General features: G+C 46.8%; 2 protein-coding genes across 7 annotated transcripts in view; one reads left to right on the plus strand and one right to left on the minus strand.

Moving 5' to 3' along the window:
• Nucleotides 1–12,580, minus strand: part of KLHL22 (kelch like family member 22) — a 75,245-nt gene extending 62,665 nt beyond the window's left edge. The window contains exons 1-2 of one of the 4 annotated variants that reach the window (XM_030219032.1): nucleotides 12,405–12,507; nucleotides 10,648–10,754 (exon numbers count right to left, since the gene is read on the minus strand). In XM_030219032.1, coding sequence (XP_030074892.1) covers nucleotides 10,648–10,666 — 19 coding nt within the window. In that variant the 5' untranslated portion in view covers nucleotides 10,667–10,754; nucleotides 12,405–12,507. Of the gene's footprint in view, nucleotides 1–10,647; nucleotides 10,755–12,404 lie in introns of those variants that run through there. The other 3 variants (XM_030219030.1, XM_030219035.1, XM_030219033.1) reach the window with 3 other exon arrangements.
• Nucleotides 12,580–22,277, plus strand: part of MED15 (mediator complex subunit 15) — a 212,635-nt gene continuing 202,937 nt past the window's right edge. For all 3 annotated transcript variants that reach the window (XM_030219026.1, XM_030219028.1, XM_030219027.1), the window contains exon 1: nucleotides 12,580–12,665. In XM_030219026.1, the coding sequence (XP_030074886.1) occupies nucleotides 12,598–12,665 (68 nt within the window). In that variant the 5' untranslated portion in view covers nucleotides 12,580–12,597. The remainder of the gene's footprint in view (nucleotides 12,666–22,277) is intronic.

Raw genomic sequence — 22,277 nt, forward strand, 5'->3', positions numbered from 1 at the left:
GTATGGCTAAAATTGTTGTTATAAAGTACGTAAGTGCAATAAGTGCATAAGTACCTATATATTGCCATACCGGCAGAGCCCAAATATCCATCCAGCATAACATTCTGAATACCTGAAAACCTTATCAATTTATCAATTGGAAATTTAATTAATGAAACCCGATACTCAGTTCTCTATTATAAAACAGCAGAATACAAAAATATAATTTAAGAACACTGCTACTTTACTTGTACAGTATCTCTGCCCACATTCTCCACAAATTAAATGTTACAAGATATAATTTACTTGGGGATAGCTAGAGCACCAACTAATGTTTCTCCACCACTTACCTATAAGGTAAGAATGATTTACAATTGCAAGAATACAAAGGAATTATACAAAAATATAATTTAAGAACACTGCTACTTTACTCGTACAGTATCTCTGCCCACATTTTCCACAAATTAAATGTTACAAGATATAATTTACTTGGGGATAGCTAGAGCACCAACTAATGTTTCTCCACCACTTACCTATAAGGTAAGAATGATTTACAATTGCAAGAATACAAAGGAATTATACAAAAATATAATTTAAGAACACTGCTACTTTACTCGTACAGTATCTCTGCCCACATTTTCCACAAATTAAATGTTACAAGATATAATTTACTTGGGGATAGCTAGAGCACCAACTAATGTTTCTCCACCACTTACCTATAAGATAAGAATGATTTACAATTGCAAGAATACAAAGGAATTAAATGCTATATTTGTGCTTTTCAGTAAAATGGTTATTTTCTTTCACTGTCTTATTGGGCAATTGTATTCTCTTTAGCTACATAAAGGGGGCCCTTGTTCCGGTAAGATGATTACATACTTTTCAACTTTTTATTATTATTTTCTGAATCTTGAAACTGTCTTTCTTCTTTTTAGCCACCATGGGGGCTACCATGATACAGATATCCGGTATAGTTTTAAGTTGCGGAGGAAGGTAAATGGATGGGGGCCTGGCGTATGGGCTCAGGGAGTCCGTTCCACGCATGGGGTGAGGCGAGGCAGAAAGGGCGGAGCCTGGAGTTGGCGGTGGTGGAGAAGGGTACTGAAAGGAGGGATTTGTCCTGAGAGCGGAGGTTACGGGTAGGAACGTAAAGGGAGATGAGGGTTGAGAGGTAAGGAGATCGAGTGCATTTGTAGGTTTGAAGCAGAAGCTTGAACTGAATGCGGTACCTGATCGGAAGCCAATGAAGTGACTTGAGGAGAGGGGTGATATGAGTGTATCGGTCCAGGCGGAAGATAAGGCGTGCAGCAGAGTTCTGAACGGACTGAAGGGGGGATAGATAGCTAAGTGAGAGACCAGTGAAGAGTAGGTTGCAGTAGTCAAGGCGAGAGGTAATGAGAGTGGATGAGAGTTCGGGTGGTGTGCTCCGAGAGGAAAGGGCGAATTTTGCTAATGTTAAAGAGGAAGAAGCGACAGGTCTTGGCTATCTGCTGGATATGCGCAGAGAAGGAGAGGGAGGAGTTGAAGATGACACCGAGGTTGCGGGCAGATGAGATGGGGACGATGAGGGTGTTATCAACCGAGATAGAGAGTGGAGGGAGAGGAGAAGTGGGTTTGGGTGGGAAAACAAGAAGTTTGGTCTCGGCCATGTTCAGTTTCAGGTGGCGGTTGGACATCCAGGCAGCAATGTTGGATAAGCAGGCCGATACTTTGGCCTGGGTTTCCGCAGTGATGTCTGGTGTGGAGAGATAAAGCTGGGTGTCGTCAGCATAAAGATGATAGTGGAAGCCATGAGACGAGATCAGGGAGCCCAGGGAAGAGGTGTAGATTGAGAAAAGAAGGGGTCCAAGGACAGATCCCTGAGGGACGCCAACAGAGAGCGGGATAGGGGTGGAGGAAGAACCATGAGAGTGTACTCTGAAGGTACGACGGAGAGATAAGAGGAGAACCAGGAGAGGACAGAGCCCTGGAACCCAAAAGAGGACAGTGTGTCGAGAAGTAAGTTGTGATTGACAGTGTCAGAAGCAGCGGATAGGTCGAGGAGGATGAGGATGGAGTAATGACCTTTGGATTTGGCGAGGAACAGGTCATTGCAGACTTTAGATAGTGCCGTTTCTGTCGAGTGTAGTGGGCGAAAGCCAGATTGAAGCGGATCGAGGATGGCATGAGAGGAGAGAAAGTCAAGGCAACGGCGGCGCGTTCAAGTATTTTGGAGAGGAAGGGTAGGAGGGAAATGGGGCGTAGTTGGAGGGACAGGTAGGGTCAAGTGATGGCTTTTTGAGGAGTGGTGTGACTACAGCATGCTTGAAGGTGTCAGAGACAGTTGCAGTGGAGAGAGAGAGGTTGAGGATATGACAGATGGGGGGGGGGGGTGATAGTAGGAGAGATGGTGTTAAGTAAGTTGGTGGGGATGGGGGTCAGAGGAACAGGTGGTGCATTTCGAGGAGGAGAGAAGATGGGCGGTTTCTTCTTCGGTGATATCAGGAAAAGAGGAGAAGGAGGCCTGGGTTGGTTGGTTGAGGGAGTGGGTTATGGGATGAAGAGGAGGAGAAGGTTTAGTGGTGAATTCGAGGTTGATCTTCTGGACCTTGTCGCGGAAGTAGTCAGCCAGTGATTGAGGAGACAGTGAGGGGGGGGGGGAGCGGAGGGCACTTTGAGGAGGGAGTTGAGGGTGGCGAAGAGACGACGAGGGTTAGAGCTGAGGGAATTAGTCAATTGGGTGTAACAGTCCTGTTTGGCGAGGAATAGGGAGGACTGGAAGGAGGATAGCATGAATTTGTAGTGAATGAAATCAGTATGGGTGTGAGATTTCCTCCATAGGCGTTCAGCCGATTGGGTGCAGGAGCGAAGGTATCGGGTGCAAGGGTTAAGCCAGGGCTGGGGATTAGTGCGCCTTGTGGGATGGGAAACGGACGGTGCAAGGGTGTCTAGGGCAGAGGAGAGAGTGGCATTGTAAGCGGAGACAGTAACTGTTGATGATTTCTTAATCATCAAGAGAGAAATGAATTGATTTGCTTCATTTTCTGTACAAAGGAAGAAGATTATATTCCTATGTATTTTCCAAAAACACTATAACTCAACAGTGCCTTCATATTTTATTTATTTATTGCATTTGTATCCCACATTTTCCCATCTCTTTGCGGGCTCAGTGTGGCTTACAATAAGATATGAATAATGGAAATACAATATGGTACAACTTGGTTATGGATTACATTGTGCACAGTTGTGCGAGACAATCGAAGTGTCGTTAGGAATATAACAATGGGACATAAACAATGAAACATTGGAAGGAGACAGTGGGAAGCTTAAAGGGCAGAGTTAACACACAATGACGTATGGTGTACATATTTCTGTGAGTAGGTGTGTGAGTGATGTGAGATTATGGGGGATGAGAGATTAGAAGTGGATGTATGGTGTATTGAAGAACAGTGAGTGTGGACTCTATTTGTTTTGGCTCTATATGATCTAGATCTATTACACCCAGCAGTAAGATAATAGCAAAACTATTATCTTGCTCATAATTATAAAACTACTGCAGGTTAAACAGTGCAACACTCATAATTACAATGCTCTTGAGTTTGCAGTAGTTATTCATTATTCGGCCAATATTAATCCTTTTTAAATGCTAAAATGAAATATTTGTTCCTTATTAACACCAGTTTCAGCTATATTTATACAATCAAAGCTGATCATTAGTCAAACTTTGATTGAAAAATTTCTTTCCCCCGCCTTCCAACATCAGCTTTGTAATCATGATATATTAGTTAATTGCAATCATATGCACTCAACCTTATTGATTCCATTGTATGGTACCTAGACTTAATTGACTTCTCATGTTTCCAAGTCTCACTCCGCCCTAGAGGGGTAGTTCTAGGATAGTTAGGCCCCTTGGGTTGGTTATGATAAAAGGGGAATCCCAATGGTGCATTTCATCCAGCATATAATTATGTATCCACATTCTAATTCTTGCTGAGGCCTAAGTCCCTCATCATGACAGAGCACCCCTGTCACCTCGAAGCTATACCTCCCCCCCCCCCCCCACAGGACTCTTAAGAGCCCTCTGGAAAGGACGGCCACACACTAGTAGTCGTATGTGCTGGCCCGCAAGAGGGGTATGAAGAAATATACTGTCGCTTGAAATACAGGTCAATGGCTCAGGGCTCAGGCTTTTAAAAATCAGAGATCACCTTTGACACAGTTACATTTCACTGTAGCAAGTGCTGAAATGAGGTAATTGAGAGCTGACAGAGGGTGGGGGAAATCTACTCTGTAAATAATAAGGAGACTGGCACTTTACGTCATGAGCAAGATTGTTGTGATTATTTAGAGATAGTACTGGGTCAGCTGCACCCCGGGTGAGAACATCCAAAGGAGGGGGCTAAGGGAAGGTTTGGGGAACATGTGGAGTCATCTCACAAGATGCGCTCTGAGCATATCTTGTTTATACCTAGAGCTTGATAACATGTGAAGTCATTTTGATCAAACTGATAAGGGCCAAGAGCCCTGGTGATAAAGCTAGGGTCCATTGGAACCAATGGAGTCAAAATGGTATATAAGGACCAGTCTGAGGGGTATTAAATCAGAAGGAATGCTACAAGAGAAGGCGGGTGACAGATGTGTCGTGAACTGCTGCTCAACCATATGAATACCTGATTTCTTGTACTGCTATTGGTGAGATTGTAATAAACTATCTTCTTATATCCCAGCGAGTCCTTCTGATTATGGAGTTTGTTAATTCCTACACTGTGTAAAGAGCAGTCTGGGGAGGATGAGGTCAGAGTAATTGGTGGGAACACGCAAATTATTGTTATGACCCGGTAGTAGTGAGCCCCTGTGCCCCGACTGAGCACGGCAGAGATGGAGTGACGCCGCACTCGGTCAGGCAGCCAGACAACCCCTAGCTTCACCTGGGAAGCGACCATCGTTCACCAAGAGTTGACCTCCCAGCTGCAGGTGGCCACCAGGACTTCTGGAACCGGCGGGGTTGCACAGCCGCCTACCAGGCTGACGGGCAAGCAGACACAGTCCAATAGCCAAGTAATCCATAGGGCAAAGAATAGTCAAACCAGTCCAAGGTCTAGGCAGGCAGCAAACAATCGTGGTCAGGAAAACAAGCCGAGGTCTGGAACACAGGAACTGAGGAAAGCCGGTGAACAGAACTCCGGCGTGTACCTCTGAGACAATCGAGGCTGAAGCAACGAAAGACTGAAGGCAGGGCCTTAAGTAGTGGAGGAATTAGGCTCAAACATGTGCAGCTGATTCCCATCAGCAGAGGTGCCTACGTCCAAATTTGGGCTTCCTTCCTGACCTTGTTACTCCAAGATGGCTTCCCAGGACCTGATCCATCCAAGATGGCTGCGGCCATTGATCCAACCCAGATGACGGTTGCCAGAAATAGGAAACAGAAACAGACCCTCCTTCCTTCCTGAAGCTAACCAACACCAAGATGGCCGGCTATCTTTGCCGGGCCATGACTTGCCGGCGAATCAGCCGTGCAGGCCTGCACCAGGTGAGGGACGTAACAATTATAAACACTCCCCAAACATCCATCATTACCCCTGTCCCAACCCCCTCCCATCCTGTACTGCCCCATGGCTGCCTGTCTCTACCACCACTCCCTGTCCCAAGGAGGTTTAATAAAGACAAGAGATGGCATGACATCAAAAAATTGAAGCTGTCTCCTCTGCTGAGCCACCATATCGGTGATCCTAACACAAACTATCCACTGCCACATCCTTGTTGGTAGCATGTTTATTTAATCTCAGTTATAGAAACGTGCCAGCTTGTGCAGTGTACGGATGTACAGAGAGGAACCTTCAGAACGGAATCACCTTTCATTGGTTAGAGTAGTAATTACTTTTAAATCATAATCAGTGTGTAATTTTGAGGGGCTGGTTATAGGGACACCCTAGAATGCATTATATTGGTGCTGAGATGTTTTCACCTAGTAAAGGAACACCAAAACAGAGATCATGTTATGAGAATCAGAGTTTTTATTTTTAACTACAAAGTTCTTTTTGTAAAATCTTAATTAGGTTGAAACCTGCAAGCATTTAAAATATTTTTTTCCTGTGCCCAGATCAAAAGAGAAAGATGATCTATGGGAACATACTACTTTAGTTATTACTACTATTTAAAAGAGAGATTGAATATTGAAGGAAGCGCTACCTTCAAGCAGAAATCCAGAGTCAGTCTTTTACAAAGACGAGCTAGCAGCTGCTGGTGTGGAAATGCCAACACAGCACAGCTTTGTAAAAGGCAGAGGAGGTAAATGTGACTGTTCTGTTGTATATATTTATTTCTACTTAAAATCTGTTTGGATGTAAATGCAAGCAGCATACTATTAGCCGTCAAGTTCATGCAAAGTTAATTATTTTAAAAAGAAAATAAATCTGTTGCCTGTCTGCTATGTGAATATTCCATCAGTTTAATTATTGCTACCATGTATTACATATTTGGGGCATTGCTTAAACCTTTGACTGGATGGACTGTACAGATCTTTATCTGCTGTCATCTACTATGTTACTATGGCCTTAATTTGTTTATACACATGTTGCATGTACATGGTACTGCTTTTTAAAACTTAGGATGGTTGCACAATTAGGTATAAACTGTGTTGTTTCTGACTTTACTTATTTTGGACTGCTTTGGGTCCTACTGATCTGTACATCTGCTGTCTAGAATTTTGAAGGATGGAAATGAAATAATGACGTTTTGGATGTACTCTGTAGCAGTTGTTGTCTATTTTTCCAATTTGTGTATAGATGCCAGTTCTGGAGTATGCATGTGATAATGTTTGAATAACTGTCTATACTTATGGCTATGATTTCTGAATATGTGGCATCATTAAAGGACTGACTTTTAAGTGCCCATTTGGGTATATATACTAATCTCAACAGTGTTAAATGTTTCAGACATATCCATTGATTTCCTCCCATTAAGTTACCAAATTCTATTATTCTGTCTCACTGTATTTTCAAATGTAAGACACATTGAACCGAGTTTGCTTGGGATAATGTGGGATATACATGTAAAAATCCTTTATCCTTTACTTTTTAAGGCACTGTCTATCAAGCTGGATGGTGATAGCACAAGGAAAGCAAGTTTGGTCCAGTGAAGACTAGCTCAAAATGACCTGTTCCTTAGCTGGGTTCTAGTATTACCGTATTGAAAATGTGACCATATTATGCCTCTGTGGTTATGTTCCACTAATAAGTAAAACGATCAATTGGCTTTCTTGAAAAGATTATATAACCTTTGGAAGTATGACTAGAAACAAAAACATATACTTATTTATTCAATATCACAATTCTTCATGTACAGCCACAAAACAATCTTTTAGGGTGGATAGTGTTCACAATGAACTCCTTTATTATCGACCAGATAGAAGAGATGAGTTTTCAGTTTTGGCACAGTATAAGTTACCACAAGAACAAAATATAAGAAAACCAATGGACCGCATTAGGGACTTATAGCTCATGTACATAAGTACAAAAGTGTTGACACACTTGGACAGACTGAAGGTCAATCAAGCCCAGAATCCTGTTTCCAACAGTGGCCAGTACCTGGCAAGATCCCAAAACAGTACATTTTATGCTGCTTATCCTATAAATAAGCAGTGGATTTTCCCCCCAAGTCCATCTTAATAATGGCTTGTGGACTTTTCTTTTAGGAAGCTAGCCAAAGCTTTTTTAAACCCTGCTAAGCTAACCACTTTTACCACATTCTCTGGCAATCTATTCCAGAGTTTAATTACACATTAAGTGATGAAATATTTTCTCATTTGTTTTAAATTTACTCATTGCTTTGTTGTGTGCCCCCTAGTCCTAGTATTTTTGGAAAGAGTAAACAAGTGATTCACATCTACCCGTTCCACTCCACTCATTATTTTATAGACCTCTATTATATCTCCCCTTAGCCGTCTTTTCCCCAAGTTGAAGAGCCCTAGTTGCTTTAGCCTTTCCTCATAGGAAAGTTGTCCCATCCCTTTTATCATTTTCATTGCCCTTCTCTGTACCTTTTCTAATTCCACTATATCTTTTTTGAGATGTGGTGAGCAGAATTGCATTATAACATCCTCATTTTTGTTTTCCATTCTTTTCCTAATAATACCTAAAACTCTATTTGCTACTACTACTACTACTTAGCATTTCTATAACGCTGCCAGGGTTACGCAGCGCTGTACAAGTTTAAACATGGGGAAGGACAGTCCCTGCTCAAGAGAGCTTACAATCTAAAGGTAACAAGCTATGTAGTCAGTACAGGTATCATGAATGGGGAAGGTGGTTAGGCGCCAAAAGCAAGGGAGAAGAGATGGGCTTTGAGTAAGGACTTGAAAATGGGCAGGGAGGGCGCATGGCGTATGGGCTCGGGAAGTCTGTTCCAGGCATAAGGTGATGCGAGGCAGAAGGGGCGGAGTCTGGAGTTAGCGGTGGTGGAGAAGGGTACAGATAGGAGTGATTTGTTCTGAGAGCGGAGGCTACGGGTGGGAACATACGGGGAGAGGAGGGTAGAGAGGTAATGGGGGGCTGCAGATTGAGTGCACTTGAAGGTCAATAGGAGAAGCTTGAACTGTATAAGGTAGCGGATCGGGAGCCAGTGAAGCGACTTGAGGAGAGGGGTGATATGAGAGTATCGGTTCATGCGGTAGATAAGACGTGCGGCGGAATTTTGGACAGATTGAAGGGGGGATAGGTGGCTAAGCGGGAGGCCAGCGAGGAGAAGGTTGCAATAGTCAAGACGAGAGGTAACGAGCGAGTGGACGAGGGTTCGGGTGGTCTGTTCAGAGAGGAATGGGCGAATTTTGCTAATATTATAGAGGAAGAAGCGACAGGTCTTAGCTGTCTGCTGGATATGGGTAGAGAAGGAGAGGGAGGAGTCGAAATGACTCCGAGATTGCGGGCTGAAGAGACGGGGAGGATGAGGGCGTTGTCAACAGAGACGGAAAGTAGGGGAAGAGGAGAAGAGGGTTTGGGTGGAAAGACAAGGAGCTCAGTCTTTGCCATGTTCAGTTTCAGATGCCGGTTGGACATCCAGGCAGCGATGTCTGAAAGGCAGGCCGAAACTTTGGCCTGGGTTTCGACTGTGATGTCGGGAGTGGAGAGGTAAAGCTGGGTGTCATCAGCATAGAGATGGTACTGGAAACCGTGTGATGAGATCAGCGAGCCCAGGGAAGAGGTGTATATCGAGAAAAGAAGCGGTCCAAGGACAGATCCTTGAGGAACCCCAACAAAGAGCGGGACGGGGGTGGAAGAAGAGCCATTAGAAAATACTCTGAAGGTGCGTTGGGAAAGATACGAAGAGAACCAGGAGAGGACGGAGCCCTGGAACCCGAATGAGGACAGTGTGTCAAGAAGTAAATTATGATTGATGGTGTAAAAGGCGGCAGATAGGTCGAGGAGGATGAGGATGGAATAGTGACCTTTGGATTTGGCAAGGAACAGGCCATTGCAGACTTTAGTTAGTGCTGTTTCTGTCGAGTGTAGTGGGCGAAAGCCGGATTGAAGCGGATCGAGGACGGCCTGAGAGGAGAGGAAATCAAGGCAGCGGCTGTGGACAGCGCGTTCAAGTAATTTGGAGAGGAAGGGTAGGAGAGAGATGGGGGCGGTAGTTGGAGGGACAGGTGGGGTCAAGTGATGGTTTTTTGAGAAGTGGTGTGACTACAGCGTGCTTGAAGGTGTCAGGGACCGTAGCAGTGGAGAGAGAGAGGTTGAGGATGTGACAGATTGAGGGGTTAACTGTAGGAGAGATGTTGGTAAGCAGATTGGTGGGAATGGGATCAGAGGAACAGGTGGTGCACTTAGAGGAAGAAAGAAGGCGAGCAGTTTCCTCTTCGGTGATCGCAGGGAAGGAGGAGAAGGAGGCCAGGTTAGGTTGGTTGAGGGAGTGGGTTAAGAAGTCACAGGGAGAAGGCCTGGAAGTGAATTCAAGGTTTATCTTCTGCACTTTATCGCGGAAGTAGTCAGCAAGTAGGGAGTTGAGGGTGGCGAAGAGGCGACGAGGGTTGGAGCCAAGAGAATTGGTTAATTGAGAATAATATTCCTGCTTGGCAAGGATAAGGGAGGACTGGAAGGAGGATAGCATGAATTTGTAATGGGTGATGTCTGACAGGGTGCGAGACTTCCTGCTTTTTACTATTTGCTTTCTTAGCTACTGCCGCACACTGAGCAAAAGGTTTCAATGCATCATCAACAATGATACCTAGATCCCTTTCCTGGGCAGTGAGTCTTACATCATGTAGCTATACTTCGGGTTCTTCTTTCTCACAAGCATCACTTTGCACTTGTTCACATTACATGCCATCTGCCATTTAGATATCCAGACTCCCAAGGTCCTCTTGTAGTTTTTCACAATCCTCTTGCGATTTAACTTTGAATAACTTTGTGTCGCCAGCAAATTTAATTACCTCACTAGTTACTCCCATCGCTAGATCATTTATAAATACGTTAAAAAAACAGCGGTCCTAGCACAGACCCCTGAGGAACCCCACTATCTACCCTTCTCCATTGAGAATACTGACCATTTAACACTACTCTGTTTTCTATCTTTTAACCAGTTATTAATCCACAATAGTACATTACCTCCTATTCAATTTCCTCTGGAGTCTTTCATGAGGTATTTTGTCAAATGCCTTTTGAAAATTCAGATACACAATATCAACCGGCTCACCTTTATCCACATATTCCATCTTATGACCGCCAAGCTTCCCAAGACAGATTACAACAGTTAAGATGAACCCATCAGGAAACAGGATATCATCACTGAAATTTGGCCATCTGTATTGTATAGAACAATGTAGAAAAATGAGCACAAAATAGTTTATAACTGCTGTTTCTACTAGCTACAATAATGTTTTAAGCTGTTTTAGTGATAACATTATTAAATTATTTCATTATGTTTATATCTACATATGGGAAGCTTTCAAATAAATTAATGAGCTATCAAATAAGTAAAAACAACAAAAAAATGTTTTTCCTCCACTTTTTAAGGCACTGCCTATCCAACTGGAACAGCTTTAGACTTTTTTCAGCTTGAACCACGCATAGGCAGTCCCTTATTTCTCTAATAATTTTCTGCTATTGTTTTGGGTGAGTGAAAATAGTGGTAATCTCCGTCTCCTGTTGTCAATCTAACCTCTATCTGGTTACCCTACTAAAGCCGCCGGAGGGTTTGGGTTCAGATGAGGCAGCCTGGGCAGAGAAATCATATTAATTTGGTGTTTAACTTTTCAGTCCTGCAAGTGGTAGAATGCCTTCTGGGTTTAATTTGCTCAAATGTCTAGCTTTTGCTAGACTAGAGGTTAGAAAGGTCAGTGAGAAATGAAACTTTCTTTGTCCCTTTTTGAGTGATGGATTGTTAAGGCTAGTTCATATTTACCACATCTGGATGCCATTCAATCTCGAGGGGATCAGCAAGCAAGGCATACTGCAGTTTTAAAAAGATGAGGCTAACACTGTTTAGAAGGAGATAGTGTAGGTTTAAATAATTCTAGATTATTTAGATTTTGTCTTATAAGGAATTCTGATTTCTGTTTATTTTAGAATATGTTTTATTCTGTTTAATTAATAAGTTCTATTTCTATGTAGAATATGTTTTCAATCCAGTGTCTGACTTTTCAAGTGAGCTTTGTCTGCAGTTTAAGAGGTCATCATCTGGTTTGAATTATCCACAGTTCTAGCTAGGTGAAAGAGGTCAGGACAAGTCAACTCTCTTCTCCTTGATGAATAGCTAAATGTAGGACTGGTCTCCTGAAAGTAATAACAAACCATGTCTGTGTGCCATTAAGCAAGACTGGCCCCTTGGCCCCTCAATGAACCTAAGTTATGAAGTTATCTGATTATGTGAATAATAATAAAATGCAGGAGATAGGTGCCACATTGTCTAGTTTGAGAGGCCCTAGGTCATAGGTCAGTTTAGGAAATATCTCAAGCCTATGTAACTGATATTTTTAAGTAATGTGTAAGTAATAATTAGTTCAAGACAGGGTAATCAATCTATTCTTTACCATCTGGTGAGAAAGGGGGGCTAGAAAGGTGTAGGACCCTATATAACTGAGAGCAGAAGCAGCTTACGTTAGAAGAGAAGGAGCTGAGACGAGAGAGACAACAGACAGGAGAAGACAGGAGACACAGAGAGAGCTAGAGCTGATGTCCTACTTTGTTTGCTGGCAAATAAAGAAGATTTCTCTCTCATTCTGGTGTGTGGTGTTTGACTCCTGAAGTACCACAGATTCTGCTAACAATAGTGGTAATTCCTAGAGAGTAAAGAAAAGCTGTGCGGGGGATTGGTTGACTACGACCGGGGTCAATCAATATTGACAACTTTTACGGCGCGGCAGCACGCCAGACGGGCGCGTTTACGTGTGCTGGAAACCGGTAACAGACAGTCGCATACATCACTAAAAGTAGTCCAAAAAACACACAAACCATCGAGAAACAACGTTGTCCGTCGCCGTCTTCAAAACTAGCCCAAAATATAGCGGGAAACTCCGTGGACAGGAGTGGAGAAAAGAACGACACTTCCTAAGAGCTTCCTCGACCTCTTTCTTTGCCTTTAACATAACACTGAGAATTTGCATGTCACTTCCGGAAGTTCCGGTGGAAGTGTTCAGTGGCGAGCATGGACGTTGCTGGACAGGACAGCGATTGGCGAAGCGCGGCCTTCCGACAGAAACTGGTCAGTCAGATGTAAGTAAAAGTCCCGGGACTCAGGGAGCGGTCGTAGGTAGGATGTTGCTGGGGGGTTGCCAGTGTTAAAGTAGGGACTCCTTGGAAGGTGGAGGACCGGGGCCTGCGCCTCACTTGCTGTTTGTGCGCTGTGAGAAGGGAAGGGGAGGGGAATGTAGGAGAATCGCTGAGGGGAAGGAAGACTCCTGGATTTTTAACCTAACGGCACAGTTCGTTATAGTCTTTGCAGTCCCTGCTTCTAATAACGTTTGTAGTGCGCTTATCCAATTGTATATGCTAGGTGAAAATATACAACTTTATCGATCTTGCTTGACAAACCCATATACAACCAGTTTTTAATCCAAATTAGGACACCTCCTATCCCATGACTTTCCAATTTCCTCTGGGGTCCTTCATGAGGTGCTTTGTCAAATGCCTTTTGAAAATCCAGATACACAATATCGACCGGCTCACCTTTATCTGTTCACCCCTTCAAAGAAATGTAGTAGATTGGTGAGGCAAGATTTCCCTTCACTAAATCCATGTTGGCTTTGTCTCATTAATCCATGCTTTTGAATATGCTTGATAATTTTGTTCTTTATAATAGTCTCTACCAATTTGCCTGGCACCGATGTTGGGCTCACCGGTCTATAATTTCCAGGATCTCCTCTTGAACCTTTTTCAAAAATTGGCGTCACATTGGCCACCATCCAATCTTCTGATACCATGCTTGATTTTAAAGATAAATTACATATTACTAACAATAGTTCCGCTAGTAAATTTTTCAATTCTATCATAATGTGGGATGAATACCAGCTCTGGTCCAGGAAATTTGCTACTCTTCAATTTGTCAAATTGCGCCATTACATCCTCCAAGTTTATAGAGGTTTAATTCAGTTTCTCCATCTCATCAGCTTTGAATACCATTTCTGGCACCGGTATCTCTCTGTGCTCCCCTTGTGCCAGTTGGGGTGAATATCGACTCCCACGAAAGCAGTTAAGTGGTGTTCCTGCTGTGGGACTCGCCGGCAGGCGTCAGGTGTTATAGTGTGTGCAAGCTGGGAATTCTGTGCGATGTGGAGGAAATGGTCGTCGTCGGCTCATCTTTGGATTCAGTGCAGCATCGGACTGTGCCGGAGTTTTTGGGGTCTTCAGCATGGCTGTTGTGCAGTTTGATGCAGGAGAATGCAGGAATAGGTGTAATTTTGTCAGGGCTGACAGGCAGTGAGGAGCAGCCTCTGTCTGATCACACGCAGACTCAGAGTAGAGCAGTCATTTTACAGCCTCAGGGTCTGGTAGATTCTGGAATCTGTTTTCTCAGTTTATATTGTTCTGAAGCAGGGACAGTCAAGAGTTGCTGCATGGTGCTCCAGTTCCTTTTCCGCTGCCCCTCTGGCTTCTAAGAGAGCTCATTTACACCTCCAGGAGTAGGCAGATAAGGCTGTCTGCTTCTCCCTCCTTATCTGATGTGGCCTTGGTCATTTCAGAGGAGCCATCATTGACGGAGCCATTAGCGGAGGGAGATGATCCGAAAGTACTGAGGTTTTATAAAGAGGAACACAGTACTCTTATTTCTGAGGCACTGGCAGTGCTTTCCATTGAGGAGCCTTCTGCTTCGGCGTCAAGTTCATCTTTGTTGATCATGAGGGGGTTTAGAGGGCCTTCTAAGGCTTTCCCGATGCGTCCAGATATTCAGGACCTGATTATAGCAGAATGGATCTCACTGGGCTGAGAGTGCGAAGAGCCATGGCTCACCTCTACCGTTAGTTCTGGAAGAGAAAAATAAAATTGCATCTTCCCAGAGTGGACTCCATGATTATGGTGGTGACTAAGAAGACCACCTTGCTGGTAGAAGGGGCCATAGCCCTAAAAGACCTACAGGCTAGGAAGCCAGAATGCTCGCTGAAACAAGCTTTTGAAGTGGCCTTTTTGGGCTTTCAAGTGACAGTGTGCAGCTCGTTTGTGGCAAGAGCATGCCTGAAGTGGCATCAGCAGTCAGCAACACAAGATGGGCACCATAACGCCCAGCTGTAAGCAGGGTTGGCCTACTTGATGGATGCTACTTATGTTAGCAGTTGCGGCCTGCAGTATGTTTTTGGCTGTCATGGCACGTTGGCAACTCTGCGGCATTGGGCAGTGGATACAGCGTTGGTCACCTCTAGTTAAACTGCCCTTTCAGGGCAAGTGGCTATTTGGAGAAGATCTAAGTAACTTGGAAAAAGAACAGGGGCAAACTAAGCCACAGTGATTACCGGAGGATAAATCGAAAACCTCTGAGAGCCCCCTAAAGATGGAAAACCAATCTCGATTTAGAGATAGCAGATAGTATCGACTTTGTCAGCAGTATGGTCAGAAGTCCTGCTTTCATACATGCCAATCTTCCTTTCGTGTGGACAGGAAGGCCTCCTCTTAGCAAGTGCACCCAATGCCTCCAGAGCTTCGCAACGATGCAAGGCTAGTCCACTCTTCTCTTATTCCGGTGGGAGGACATCTTCAGGAGTTTTGGTAGGAGTGGGTCAAAATCACGTCACAGCAGTGAGTTCTGGATATTCTTACAGAAGGTTACAAGTTGGAGTTCATCTGCCTGTTCGCTTTGCAGATTCCTTGCTGGTGCTTCAGGCCATTGTTCAGTTCCCCAGGCCAAACAGGTACAAGGCAGATGCTCCATTTACTTTATTGCCTTAAGGAAGGCACCTTTCATCCGATCTTAGATCTGTAAGGTCTAAACTACTGCCTCCGAGTGTCCTACTTTCACATGGAAACACTAAGAGCAGTCAATAGCCTTGGTTCAAGTGGGAGAATTTCTCAGTGCCCTTGATCTCAAGGAGGCATACTTATATATAACCATATGGCTACCGGATCAGAGGTATGCTGTTCTAGGCAAGGTGATGGTCACACACAAGCAGCATAACCGTTCCCATTTAAAATATTTACCAGTAGACTCTCAATTCTCAATCCAACTCTTCTTTTTTTTTTTTTTAATTTTTAGAAGTCTTTATTGAACATTGTTAATTCTGAACATAGCGTACCTAACACATTTTCATTTCAAAAATACACATAACAATGTGGCAATTGCATAACAAAGAATCTACAATATAGCGTGCAATATGTAGTCAAATACACATCATACTTCAACTTTTTACTTTTTATTTGTAAGTAACACCCCATTCCCTACCTATCACCCTCCTCTCTAATATCTCCCTCCCCCTCCCAACCAACTCTTCTTTAATGTAGCAATCATAACAAACAAAGAAAATCAACTTACAGTTCAGTTGCTTGGAAAGAATTGTTGCCTTTTGCAAACAGTCGGTATGTAGCCACCTCGAGGCAAGGAAATGGCCAGAACCACAGCCTAGCTGAGAGGAAAGGCAGTAATACTCAAAGGGGAAAATGTGGGGAAGTGATTTGGGGAAAACGTTAAGTAATTTTGATGGAATCACAGTACATTAAGGAGAGATCAGCCCCTAGAATAGTTGCTGATCACAAAGGCATGCTAGGAAGACTGTCAAACTTTCTATCACAGCTTCCGGGGGAGAGAGTGAGGGCTGGCCATGGCCAGAACTAAGAGCCAATAGGGAAAGCTCACAAGGAATCGTTCACAGGAAACTACAAACTATAGGGATAGTAGCCCTAGTACACTGTGCTATCTGTATATAGACAATGCATTAGATACTAAATGTGCATAGCAATGCACCCTGCTTCCATGAATATGGGGGCAGAACAAGGTTTCTACATTTTGCAGTGCTGGGCCCTCACTTCAGTTCAGGGCTTTGTCATTCAGTCTTGCCACACCACAACAGGAAGTTGCAGTAGAGAGGGTGGGATGTGGCAGAAGAAAGGACATGGAGCAGGCCTGTGTGAATCATTGCTTGCTGCAGGAAAATGTAAGTGACACCTGTTGGAAGGAGATGGTAAGGGAGAAATGTGCTGACTGGACCCATAGGAGGAGGAGGGGGCTGGAGGGAAAGGAGAGAGGTGATGGCTGGATCCTTAGGAGGAGGGGGGACTGGGAGAGAAGAGAGAGGTGCTGGCTGGACCCATAGGAAGAAGAGGAGGGGGATGGAGGGAAAACAGAGAGGTGCTGGCCGGACCCATGGGAGAAGGAGGGAGGGGACTGGAAAAGTGTGAGGTGCTTGGCCGGACCCTTGGGGGGGGGGGGGGAGGAGGAAGAGGGGGAGGGATGGAAAGTGAGAGGTTCTGGCTGGATCCTTGGGGGGGAGGAGGAGGTGGAAGAGGGGTGGGGGCGGAGGGAAAGGAGAGAAGTGTTGGTTGGACCCATGGGGGGGGGGGCTAGAGGGAATGAGAGGTGGAGGAATTGAGGGAGAGAAGCTGGGTTGGCTTTGAGAGGAGAGAGACACATTGAGGAAGAGAGGGGAGAAGCTGGACACAGGGAGGTAACAAAAGTAGGAAAAATGATGTGTGTGTGTGTGTGGGGGGGGGGGGGCACAGAGCTACAAAGGGGGGGGGGATGCTGCATGGGGATAGTATATGGACACAGGGCCAGACACAGAAGGGAGATGTTTGACCCAAGGGGAGAAGGTAGGGAGGTGATGATGGATGCGAGGATATGAACACAGGGGAGATACTGGACAGGGAAATATAGGGACATAGAAGGGATATACTGAATGTTTGGGACGATAGGGACACAGAAACGGAAGATGGATGCAGGACATGGAGAGAGAAGTGTCATATGGACAGGAGAACCTGGTGAGTGAGTTAAGAGAAGACAGAGGGAAGCAGAAACCAGAGCCTGGGACCGGCATGGTTTTAAAAATAAAATGACCGTATAACAAAAGGTAGAAAAAATAATCTTATTTTCTACTTTTCAACATTTTTATTGATGACAATTTGCATAAAACACTACCATAGAACATGAATATTCCAAATTCAAATACAATCATGTACGTGACAAAAACAGTTTCCATATCATCAAGCTGATCAATCCATAGACTGGTGGGTTGTGTCCATCTACCAGCAAGGTGGAGATAGAGAGCAAACTTTTGCCTCCCTATATGTGGTCATGTGCTGCCGGAAACTCCTCAGTATGTTCTCTATCTCAGCAGGTGGTGGTCACACACAGCAGCAGCTCTGGCTAGGCCTCCAAGCCTAATCCTTAGGTTTTGTTGAGGCCTGGGTTGAGGGCTCTTTTGAGCAAGTGCAAACCTGGTGTGCCAGGTCCCTCCTTTTCTCCCCCCTCCCGCTGGCTCCGTTAAACAAAAAAAAAATTTTTAAACGTCTTTAAAGGCGTTTAATTCGACGTTTCTTTAAACGTTCATTGCAGCTACTCACTGGGACCACCAGTTCGTTACAGCTCGGAGCGGCAAGCAGGTAATTTTACCTTTTATAGCGGGCAGGGGGTTCCCCGATTCTTCTCCTCGTGGCAATGGCGTCGGAGGGCGAGGGCGCAAAGGGTTGCTCCCCGGATCGCTGGAGCGCTTCTAGAGGGGATGCGGGGGTTTTACAACCTGATTCGCCCTTGATGGGTGATAGTTTAGTGACCGATGAATGTCCCGTCGTTCCTCCGGCGTGGCGGTTTTTTTCCCGCCATAAACGCCCATCCCCCGCTCCTCGCCTCCGCCATCTTGGCCGGCCACGCGGCTCGGACGGCTTCTTCGGGGCCGCCCTTGAGGTTGGAGACATTAATGCCATGAACGCCCTTAATTTGGGCGACGGCACAAAGCGGCTAAAGTTAAGCCGCCGTTCTTCCCGCGCGGCTCCTTCACGGAGTTTCGCGCCGGACGCCATTTTGGATGCGCAGCATGTCTCTCCCCCGCTATTGCGAGCGCCGGTTGAGAGTGCGTCTAGGGCTGTTGCCCAGGCTGCGGAAGTGCACAGTCTGGGGGGTTTCTCCCCCGAGTTTGTTTGCTGCTGCATCAGGCTTTCCTCATGCAAAACGCTGCCCCTGCTCCCTCTTCTGATAAAGAGGTTGAGGTTCCCAGAGGTAAACGCCTTCGGGTTGATTTCCAGGCCTTGGAGGACTTTTGTCTCCTCCGATGTAGATGAGGGGCAGCGTGTCTGAGGTCTCCCAACGATCCTTTGCGGATTCCTTGGAGGAGATAGATCCCCGCTCGGCTGGAGCGGATGACCCCTCTGCAGCGCGGCTTTTTAGGCCCAGAGGATTTGCCCAACCTGTTGTTACAGGCCATGGACATTTTGAAGATTTCCTCTCCGGAGGACGTCTCTCCCTCAGCCCCTGTTGGCTCTGCCATTATGCTGGGGACGAAGCGCCCGCCTAGAACCTTCCACGTGCATGATGCCATGCACACCCTAATTGCGGCTCAATGGGATGTCCCGGAAACGAGCCTTAAAGTGGCTAGGGCTATGTCCCGCCTCTATCCTTTGGCTGTGAGTGAACGTGAGGCCTATCTGTGGCCTACCGTGGATTCTTTAATCACTGCGGTGACTAAGAAAACGGCGTTGCCGGTGGAAGGTGGCACGGCCCTAAAGGACGCCCAGACAGAAGATTGGAGGCGGCCTTAAGGTCGTCCTTTGAGGCAGCTGCTTTAAGTTTGCAGTCCTCAGTTTGCGGCTCCTATGTGGCCAGGGGCGTGCCTGACTATGGTGCAGCGGGCTTCCCCCTCGGATCATTCCTTGAGGGCTGATTGGCCGGCCCTGGAATCGGGCTTAACCTATTTGGCAGACTTGCTGTATGATGTCTGGAGAGCCTCAGCTAAAGGCATGGCTCAGACAGTCTCTGCGCGAGGCGGTGGCTTTGGCTGAAACATTGGGTCTGCTGACCACGCCTCTAAATCCCGCCTGGCTAGATTGCCTTTTTAAGGCAAGCTGCTCTTTGGGGTCGAGCTGGACAAAATCGTGACCGATCTCGCACGTCTAAGGGCAAGAAATTACCAGAGGTCAGGGCTCGGGTTAGTACTCGTCCCGATACCTCCAGAGGGCGGTTGCAGGAAGCCCATCGGTACCGCCCAGGGCAAGTCGGTTCCTCTGCCCCCTCTTTCTTCAAGAGGAATTTCTCCCCCAAGCAGCATTCCTTTCGCAGAGACCGCCGTCCCGGAGGTGCGCCCTCCGGTCCTCCCCCAGGGTCTCGTACCCAATGACGGGGCCTTGGTCCACGCCCCAGTGGCAGATTGGAGGACGGCTGTCCTCGTTTCTGGGCGAGTGGACCACTATAACTTCAGACGCGTGGGTGCTGGAAGTCATCAGAGACGGCTACAAGCTAGAGTTCTGCCAACCCTTAAGAGACGGGTTTGTACTCTCTCCCTGCAAGTCTCCGGTCAAGCTGTGGTAGTGGCAGCAGACCTTGGACAACCTGATCCGCCCTGGGTGCGGTCGTTCCGGTGCCAAAAAATCAGATTGGCAAGGGACGTTACTCCATTTACTTTGTGGTTCCAAAGAAAGGAGGTTCTGTCCGGCCTATCCTCGACCTCAAAGGGGTCAATCGGGCCTGGAAAGTGAGGCACTTTCGCATGGAGGACTCTCCGCTCTGTTATAGCGGCAGTGAAGGCAGGAGAGTTCTTGACTTCCTTGGACATCAAGGAAGCGTACCTGCATATTCCCATCTGGCCTCCTCTCCAACGCTTTCTGCGTTTTACAGTCCTGAGACGACACTTCCAGTTCAGAGCCCTCCCTTTCGGGTGGGCTACTGCTACCGCGGACCTTTTCCAAAGTAATGGGGGTCATAGCGGCCTTCCTGCTAAAGGAAGGAGTACAAGTCCATCCTTATCTGGACGACTGGTTGATCCGAGCCCCCTCTTATGCAGAGTGCGGCAAAGCTATGGACCGGGTAATTGCTCTTTTGAGCTCCCTGGGATGGATCATCAACTGGAAGAAGAGCCAGCTGCGCCCGACTCAGTCCCTGGTGTATCTGGGAGTTCGATTCGACACCCAAGTGGGCAGAGTGTTCCTGCCAGACAATCGGATTGTCAAGCTTTAGGCTCAGGTGGACTAGTTCCTAGTAGCCTCTCCTATTCGGGCTTGGGACTACGTGCAGCTGTTGGGCTCTATGACGGCCACGATGGAAGTAGTGCCCTAGGCCAGGGCTCATATGAGACCACTACAGCTATCTCTGCTGCTGCGCTGGACTCCGATGTCGGAGGATTATGCTGTGCGCCTTCCCGTGGCCCCAGCAGTGCGCAAGGCGCTGAGCTGGTGGACGCAGACAGACAAGTTGTCTGCAGGATTGCCTCTGGTGACCCCGGAGTGGATTGTCGTCACGCCAGACGCCTCTTTGATGGACTGGGGAGCCCACTGCTTGGGAAGGACAGCGCAGGGGCTCTAGTCTCCTGCAGAGGCAAGTGGTCTATCAACCTCCTGGAACTCAGAGCCATTCGGTTGGTGTTATTGGAGTTCATCCCGGTACTGGTGTTGAAGCCTGTACGGGTCCTGTCGGACAATGCCACGGCTGTGGCCTATATCACCGCCAGGGAGGTACCAAGAGCGCCCCTCTAGCCAAGGAGGCTATGAGTCTTTTGCCAGTGGGCGGAAGCGAACCTGGAGCAGCTTTCAGCGGCCCACATTGCCGGAGTCATGAATGTCAAGGCGGACTTTCTCAGTCGCCATACCTTGGAGCCCGGAGAGTGGCAACTATCTGCTCAGGCGTTCTTGGACATCACGAAGCGCTGGGGCCAGCCGAGCCTAGATCTGATGGCGTCATCGGCCAATGGCCAAGTGCCGCGCTTTTTCAGCAGAGGACGGGACCCTCGATCCCTGGGAGTAGATGCTCTTCTCCAACAGTGGCCGACACAAGAGCTCCTCTATGTGTTCCCGCCCTGGCCCATGTTGGGCAGGGGTGCTAGACCGGGTGGCAAAGCATCCCGGCAGGGTAATCCTGGTGGGGTCCGGATTGGCCCAGACGTCCCTGGTATGCGGACTTGTTCAGGCTCTCAGTCGACGATCCTCTGCGGCTGTCAGTGGAGCAGGGCCTGTTACATCAGGGTCCCGTGGTGATGGAGGATCCCTCTCCCTTTGGTCTTACGGCCTGGCTATTGAGCGGCAGCGTCTGAGGAAGAAGGGCTTCTCAGACAAGGTCATCGCCACTATGCTGAGAGCGAGGAAGCGCTCTACTTCTACTGCTTACGCCAGGGTTTGGCGTATCTTTGCAGCATGGTGTGAAGCAGGCTTACTTTCTCCCTTCATTGCTCCAATTTCTTCAGTGTTGGCGTTCCTGCAAGAAGGTCTGGAGAAAGGCCTGTCGCTCAGTTCCCTTAAAGTCCAGGTAGCGGCTCTGGCTTGCTTCAGGGGCCGCCTGAAGGGTGTTTCCCTGGCTTCGCAGCCAGATGTGGTGCGCTTTCTCAAGGGAGTTAATCACCTGCGCCCTCCTCTGCACTCAGTGGTGCCTGCGTGGAATCTCAACCTGGTGCTAAGAGCATTGCAGAAGCCGCCTTTGGAACCCTTGTCGAGGGCATCTCTGAAAGACCTGACGTTGAAAGCAGTCTTTTTGGTGGCTATCACTTCAGCCAGAAGAGTTTCCGAGCTCCAGGCGCTCTCATGTCGAGAGCCTTTTCTGCAGTTCACTGAGGCAGGAGTGACTATTCGCACAGTGCCTTCCTTCCTGCCCAAGATTGGTTCTCGCTTCCATGTGAATCAGCAGCTCTGTCTCCCTTCCTTTCGTAGGGAGGACTACCCAGAGGAGTACTCTGCTCTTAAATATCTGGATGTGAGACGAGTCATCACCAG

This window comes from Microcaecilia unicolor, chromosome 11, assembly GCF_901765095.1.
Source record: "Microcaecilia unicolor chromosome 11, aMicUni1.1, whole genome shotgun sequence".
Lineage (NCBI taxonomy): Eukaryota > Metazoa > Chordata > Amphibia > Gymnophiona > Siphonopidae > Microcaecilia > Microcaecilia unicolor.